Source organism: Puma concolor, chromosome C2, assembly GCF_028749965.1.
Source record: "Puma concolor isolate L17-30 chromosome C2, mPumCon1.1.hap2, whole genome shotgun sequence".
Taxonomy (NCBI): Eukaryota; Metazoa; Chordata; class Mammalia; order Carnivora; family Felidae; genus Puma; species Puma concolor.
In genome coordinates this window covers 41,398,217-41,406,336 of record NC_141675.1, presented here as the reverse complement: position 1 = coordinate 41,406,336, position 8,120 = coordinate 41,398,217, and the positions used below count along the sequence as shown (strand labels likewise).

Here is an 8,120-nt window from a genome sequence, read left to right as displayed (position 1 = left end):
TAGGTCGGAGTTGAGCAAACAATCCCAGACGTGGGGCCCGGGAAGGCGAGCGGAGGCGACCGCACCGGCGCGGCGGGTCAGCCGGCGGCCAATAGCCGGGGTGCGGCCCGCCCTGTCGCCTCCCCCTCGGGGAGCCTATAAGTTGCCCGCGACGCCGGGGGGCGCCCGCTCCTCCGCGCCGGCCTGGTCTCGGCCGCCCTCCCGCCGCTCCGCCGCGCGCACTTGGCCCGCCGCCTCCCGCCCGCAATCGTCGGCCCCGGGCGGACCGGGGTCCCCGCGCTCTCGCGAGAAGTGCGCCGCTGCAGGGCAGTGGGGGCGCCGGGGCCGGCGCCGGCCCTCGAGAGGCCGAAGATGGGGTGCTGCGCCGGGAAGCCGCAGCTGCTGCTGCTGCTGCTGCTGCTGGCGCTCGTCTTGCAGCTCTGGAGCCCCTGCGTGGGTGCAGACCCGGAGAGGCCTTCCAGCATCCCCACAGGTGAGCCCTCCCGCGGTTTGCCCGCGTCCCGGGAGGCTCGGCCGGCGGGGGTGGGGGTGGGGGCAGTTCATTCATCCACTGGCCCTTCGTGCGGGGCTGGCCAGGTGAGTAGGTGGGGGGGGGCGTCCCTCCCCAGGACTGCAGAGGTGAGTAGGTGGGAGCCTGCCCTTCGCCAGGACCACCGAAGTGAGTGATCGTCCCTCCTCCTCGGGACGGCTGAGGTCTTCCCCAGAAGTGCGCTAGGGCGGCGCTGGTCCCCGGGGAAGTACCCGCCCTCGCGGGTTCTCGGAGTTCTCCGTAACCTGGGAGCGCACGAAGTTTTCCTTCAGCACCAGTTGGGGTTTCCTTTTCGTCTTGCAGGTCACGGGGCACCAACACCTTTCGGGCAACTCTCCTTTCTCCTCCTGTCCTGGAATGGGCATGGTTTATTCGTGTTTGAAGAGGCAGTACTCCCTCTGTGACCTAAACACGGGGCTCAGTGTACTTTCTGATTGATGGTGACACATTCCTTCCAGCGCCCCAGGAAGCAGCCGGTAACACCTACCTCTTGCCAAAAACAACGCTCAAAACCTTGGCTGTTTTCTCTAAGGCGGACTGGCTACCCAATACCTCCAGGCGGCAGCTTTCCTCCTTGGGGATTTGGAGGGGAAGCTGTGGACACACATCTCCCCTTAGCCACCCTTTTCCTAAGCCTGGTGCCATTTCTTGTTTTCAGAAGCTGGAACTGCGGCGAAGAGTGCAGTCAAGTTCGTGTAAAACAAAACTTTTTACATTTAGCAGCATTAAAGAGCCTCACCACATGTTTGTCTAAACACACTCTGGTGCCATTTGCTGCGCAGGAGATATCCTTGGAGTATTCCACTTTTGTGCTCTGGCTCTATGGTCAGCTCTCTGAAATTAGATCTTGCCTTTAAATGTCCTTGTGCTGTACTGTTTCTTTTTTTAAATTAGGATCATTTTGTCTTTTTTTTTTTTTTTTTTGTAAGCAAATAAGGCGTTTTTCTGCTTGAACTTTAAGCGGAAGGACAGAAATTTCTATTTCAGGTTTACAGTCAGAAAATGACATTTGATGTAGAACCCAGGTAGTCCATGTAAGCTATAGTTTTGTCTTTATCTTTACGTGTTTCAGAAGGCTTCAGTGGGCTGCATTGCCTATCTTTCTACATTCCTGCCAAACAGTACTTGCTTTGTGAGCTTGAGAAACTTCAGCATTTAGATGGATTTTTGTCAGTTACATGATGCTTTTCTTTCTCCTAGATGAATGTGTTTGGTTCACAATGCATTTCTGAAACCTGTGTGGTTCTTTTAAATTTGAACTAAGTTTTTTTCATAACTTTAACATTTCCTTCTAGTAAAACACCTAGAAAATAGACAAGTAAATGCCTCCAGCAAACTTGGAAATAGGGACATTAAAAAAAAATCCCTAGAAAAAAATGACTTTCTTTGTTGAAACACCCAAGGAAACCTTACCGGGAAATAAAATAACCTCGAAGGGCTTTTCTTCCTTTAGAGGGACCTCTTCAGGCTTTGTATATTTTAGTTCACTGCATTATGAACACTGTCTCCCCCCAGCCCCCCCCTTTTTAATAGAAGGTATCTCTGTACCTTCCTTTAGGCTTACAGTCAAAGTCATCTTGCTTTCCCACTCTGGCTTTTAAGTTTCATGGACCTGGACAGTAAAAATTTAATGGATTGTAGCATAAGAGGGAATTGTAGATACAAATGTTTTCCTCAGAAAGTGACCATATAAAACCCGCTGCTGAAATCTGAGTTCTGGTCGATCTTGGTGGGTAGGCATGGGGAATTCAGTTAGCGCCTACATGCAGGAAGATATTAATTTGTAATATGTGGAGGCAGCAGAAGCCAGTCTGAACTTTGGTGTAGGTAAATGTGATTAGCTGATAAACATAGAGGGTACACTGCTTGATAATACGGCCAGAGTCATGGACTATGTTTCATTTTCTCCCTTAAAATACTACAACTGAGAATAGCTAAATTGGAAACTTCCTTATCTATCTAAGCATCAAGTGAACTTTAGAACTCGAACTTGTCTAGCTTACTAGGAGGTCTTTAAGAAAAGTGCTTATCATTTCTCTCCAGCTGTATTTGTCACCATGTCCCAGTTAGCCATGGACAAATGGATTATACCAGGCTTTCTTGGCCCAGTTGAAATTTTGAGCCAGATCATTATTTATGAAAAGGGCCGTCCTGCACATTGTTCTATGTTTAGTAACATCCTTGGCCCCCACCCACTAGATACCAAAAGCACCCTCCTCCAAGTGTGAGAATGGAAAATGTCTCAAAATGTAAAAGGACCAAATGTCTCCTGAGGGGAAAAATTGCCCGAGGTTAAAAACACCTGGATTAGAAAAATCTATGCCTATGGGAGGCAGTGTGGCGTTATGGTGTTACTGGAATGATAATAGCAACTCCTTTTTGAAAGCAAATGTTTATAGTGATTTTCCGTTTTTCCACTGTAGTAAGGAATGTGCTATTTGAATCACATTAATCAAGTTTTGGAATCTCATTTTTCCTAGCTCTGTTTGATGCTGTGTGTTGACCAGAGTTGAGAACATTGTTTTTAGTTATACCTACTGAGAGTTTGCTTGTGTACTGTGTTCGTTCCTTTTTGGTTACCACTTTGCTTTTAGCATGGAAAGAATCTAAGTAAGATTTTGGTTAATAACACTTATTTTCTCCTAGAATTATTTATAGGGATTTTACCATAGAAGTTTATCCCTGTGGGAGCTTTTGAGGCAAAACTCTCCTAATGAGTTTCCACAAATCAGATTAAAACCCTCATTTATCTTTCCTATAGTTTTTTGCCTTCCAGATGAGAGAAGGAGACGTGTGGATGTATTTCCACCAAGTATTTACAACCAGGTCTCCAGGCCAGGATCAAACTTTTTGTGTGTTTTCTGAGGTACCTTGACTATTCCCTGATCTAAGTTGGGCAGAAACCAAGTTTTGGGCAAAAATGAAGGAAATGGTTTCAGATGTTTCTGTCAAGACCAGTATTTTTCAACCATGTTCATTTATAAACTCTTTAATTTACTCTGGCACATTCAGGGAGGAAAGCAAAGGTTTGTCCGATCTGCTGATGCAAACTGGCAATTTGGGGGGTGGAGAAGGGAAGACCAAGGTCCTGGAGAAACCTCTGGAAGGGGGTGTGGAGAGAGAGAGAGAGAGAGAGAGAGAGAGAGAGAGAGAGAGAAAGAGAGAAACCTCTGGAAGGGAGAGACAGAGAGAGAGACAGAGAGAGGCTTGTCCTTCTGCACATTTTCTGTGTCCTGGGCTCCAGCCGCATGGAACAACTCATCATGCGTAAAAAGACTGTGCCTTTTATTTCGTAATATAAAAAGGGACATAGAAAACACCTCTGGAGAATGTGAGGATAGTAAATGAAAGTTAAATTAAAATACCCCTTTCTTCCCATCACACCAACTTAGACATTTTAAGAATAAACTCTGATCATAACAACTCTTTTGAGGATCGGAACCTGCAAACTACTGGTTGAAGTGCATCATCCTTGGAGGACAGTTGAGTAATGTCTAGTGGAATTAATAATTCACATACCCAGCAGGTCTGCATGTACAATACTCTCAAATTTCTGTGTCTGTCTGTTCTCTTTGAAATTCTATTCATTGGTAAGTCTAGCTCCTTGGAGATCCTTTCCCTTACTGTCTTTTGTTTGGCTCACTTTCTCACTTTTTAATGCAGTTGGTTTATATAAATAATACCTACTTTTATGATTGCTTTTTTTTTAATGTTTATTTTTGAGACAGAGAGAAACAGAGCATAAGTGGGGAAGGGCAGAGAGAGAAGGAGACAGAGAATCTGAAGCAGGCTCCAGGCTCTGAGCTGTCAGCACAGAGCCCGACATGGGAGTCAAACCCACGAACTGTGAGATCATGACCTGAGCCGAAGTCGGACGCTTAACTGACTGAGCCACCCAGGCACCCCTGTATGATTGATTTTTATGTTTAACAAACTGTAAATTCTTTGAAGTGAGGGACGAAGTTATTCATTTTTGTGCTCGTCACAGTATCTTCCCTGTTCTGTCACCAAGGTTCTCAATGTATATTTGTTGAGTTTCTGGCCCACTTGTAGAATTTTGAAACGTAGGATGCAGTCAGTGAGATTGCTAGCTGCTCATTTCCCTAGGATTTTGACTGAATTCACCAACCTCCCTTTCTCTACCTGGGGACCCATACACTAACATGATGTAGTAATTTATCAATGAAATATCTGACAAGGCCTTGTTTCTGAAATGTGGTTGGCAACTCGTCTCCATGGGCTATATCTTTCTGCTCTACTTACCTTACTTAGTATAAAGTCACACCTTCAGGAATACTTTCAGGTGATTGGATATCATGATTTTTCAAAAAAAACTTATGGATGGTGAAGTGGAGACTTGAAAGGGTTATATAACTTGCAGAAGATCACATAGCTGGAAAGCTACACAGGAGGAACTCGTGTCCTTTCTCCAGGCCGTGCTCCGTGTCTTTCCTGACCTCCTTATTGTTCTGTTGGACTTACGGGACCTGGGGGAAAGAAATAGAGATCAGGCGTCAGAGACCTAAAGAAAAAAAAGGAATGTTTTGCTAAAAGGGAAACACATATTTGTAGATTTATGTAAATGGTGGGGGAAAGGAATTGGCATGGGCTGCGGGAAAACTGGGCCCTAGGCCAGGGTGGCAAACTATGGTTCTTGGTCCAAATCTGGTGGCACCATAGCTACCTGTTTTTGTATGGCTGGTGAGTTAACAATCGTGTTTACCTTTTTAAATGATTGAAGAATATCAAGTGAAAAATAGGACATTGTGACATGTGAAAGTTATTTGAAATTCCGTAGTCAGGGTCCATAAAGTTTTATTGGCAGACAGCCACACTTATTTATTGATAAATGGTCTGGTGCCATAAGGCAGAGTTGAGTAGTTGCCACAGAGACTGTATGGCTTGCAAAGCATAGATTATTTACTATCTGGCCCTTGTATAGAAAAACTTTGCGGATCCTTGTCTTAGGAGATGACATTCCCGTTTAAGCTGTGGCTCAAACAGATCTGCTCTCTTGGAATGAGCCAGATTCTGGACAGTAGCAGCTGATTCTGGGCGTTTGAAAGGCCTGTTTTTCATTTTAGACTTTCCAGTGATTTCTGTGGTGTCTTTAATATAGTTTTAGGGCTTCTCTGTTATTTCTTTTTAAACATGGCATTGATGCTAACTAGACATGTACTTTGTTATAAATAGTGTACTTATGATCAGAAAGGAATAAAACCCTAATGGCTGATTGGAAAGGAGATGCATCTTCTTCAGAGCTAGTGGGTGTTCTAGTATTTTGGTCTAGAAACTTGGTTATGAATTTGTGGCTCAGTTCCTGGGAGGAAATGATTTGCACATTTATCAATGAGTACTTTCATTTTTCTTCAACAATTGCTATGAATTAGACTGAACTGAGAAATTGGTGGCCTTTAAAGTGACAAATATTTTTCTTTGACACTTTACTAGCTTGCATTTGCAGTGGTGTGCTTGACTCACTAAATTAAAAACCATCGAGAGTATATTAGCCAAGATATACTTATCCTGAGTAGTAGAATTATAGACTGTGTTGTAATTTGTTATCATTGTACTATTTACTACCTTAAGGCCTACAGTGTTACAGCCTGTGTTTGGAAATGATGTTACTGAGGATGGTCTAGCAGTACAGAATTTATTACTTTTCTATTAAGTATGTCACAGGAATGCCCCTTCAAACACTATTGTTTATAATCAAAAAATAACTTTCAATATCTCCCACTCAGGATAACTTTATTTTAAAACACAATTCAAAGAGTGGACATGTGTTATTTTTATACACAGAGGAATGGTTTCCATTACATGTTTTCTTTTGCACGTTAGAGGAGGGAAATTGACTTCTGTTAATGATTTTACTTAATTTTAAGTATAAATGTCTTTATTAAAAAACCTAATTCAGGCTAGTGTATTTATTTGCTTGGTTACTGAATTGACTCAAGTATTTTTCAGAGCTTAAATTGTATTAGTAGCATACTGTAGCAGTTTTGGGAAAATAGCAATCTTTTTTTATTCCTATTGAAATTTGTTTATATCTTCTCTCTTACATTTATATCTTAAAAGAGATGTGACTGAGGAAGAAGCTTAATTTGTTAGTGTGGAAATATACTTCATTTACTATTTCTATTCTATAAGGAATTTGTTTTAAACCGTAGTTTGTATAGGTTTAGAATTAAATTTTGCCTAACATGGGAAAAACTTTAATTTTTTTTTTTCAACGTTTTTTATTTATTTTTGGGACAGAGAGAGGCAGAGCATGAACAGGGGAGGGGCAGAGAGAGAGGGAGACACAGAATCGGAAACAGGCTCCAGGCTCCGAGCCATCAGCCCAGAGCCTGACGCGGGGCTCGAACTCACGGAGCGCGAGATCGTGACCTGGCTGAAGTCGGACGCTTAACCGACTGCGCCACCCAGGCGCCCCTAACATGGGAAAAACTTTAAACCAAGAATGAGTAGTAGACAGACAGTCTTTGCTTTCCTTTTTAAGATCAACAGTGATATCTTTTCTTTTACTGTTCTTTCAAATTTTATTCTTCCTACAAGGGAGTATCAGTTTCTATGCGAGTTTCTGAATGATGGGAGCACTCCATTATTAAGATGGAATGGCAGGGTCTGCTACATCTGAGTATCTTCTCCTTTTAGGCTGAAGGTTCATATTTCTGGAGAATGTGTTTCTAATCAAAATCTTCACTAGAAAGGTAAAAAAAAAAAAAAAAAAACACCACATGTTAATTTTAATACAATTGAAAGAACATGCAAAATTATATTCTCTAACATTTACTCTATAGTAAGTATACAAATATACTATGTAAAACTTCTAATACAAGTAAGAGTTTTGGTGAACATGCAATTAAAGTGAGACTAAGTGGGGGGATGGTCAGGAAAAGTGTTTCTAACAAATATGGTTAAGTTAGTAAAATAGGTCAGAGTTAGAATTAAATCTCATTTGTTATATTGATCGTTATGTTGATTTTAATAATTGCTTTCATTGTTTGCGGGTGCATAAGACATCCCAGTGTGTATTACATTTACCGGTCCTCTGTTCATTTTCTTTAGGATTACAGTCTCAAGCTTTTAGAAGGAATTCTCTTATTTATTTCTAGTTACTGCTAATGTTTTTTAAAGTTCCCTCCAAAGAGAAAGAGAGAGGGTTTTCCTCTGATTTAAATGCTAATGTGGTTCTGCTCCTCTGTGCTGTGGACATTACAAGGTAAACATTCTTGTGGCATGAAGGAACTTTCAAGCACATGCAATTTATTTTTTATTAAAAAAATGTTTTTTAATGTTTATTTTTGAGAGGAGAGAGAGAGAGCCTGAGCCTGAGCAGGGGAGGGGGAGAGAGAGGGAGGCACAGAATCTAAAGCAGACGCCAGGCTCTGAGCTGTCAGCACAGAGCCCGACGTGGGGCTCAATCTCACAAACCATCAGATCATGACCTGAGCTGAAGTCAGGCGCTTAACCGACTAAGCCACACAGGTGCCCCAAGCACATGCAATTTTTATCTCTCTCCCTACCATCCCCAGTCAGTCCCAGACACTCAAGTACACTAAGTTGATTATACATCATGCCACACAGC

At 42.7% G+C, this 8,120-nt stretch overlaps 1 protein-coding gene across 2 annotated transcripts in view; it reads left to right on the top strand.

The window, feature by feature from the left end:
* The first annotated feature begins 212 nt into the window (after nucleotides 1–212).
* Nucleotides 213–8,120, top strand: part of PLOD2 (procollagen-lysine,2-oxoglutarate 5-dioxygenase 2) — a 101,572-nt gene continuing 93,664 nt past the window's right edge. For both annotated transcript variants that reach the window (XM_025913170.2, XM_025913169.2), the window contains exon 1: nucleotides 213–472. In XM_025913170.2, the coding sequence (XP_025768955.2) occupies nucleotides 352–472 (121 nt within the window). In that variant the 5' untranslated portion in view covers nucleotides 213–351. The remainder of the gene's footprint in view (nucleotides 473–8,120) is intronic.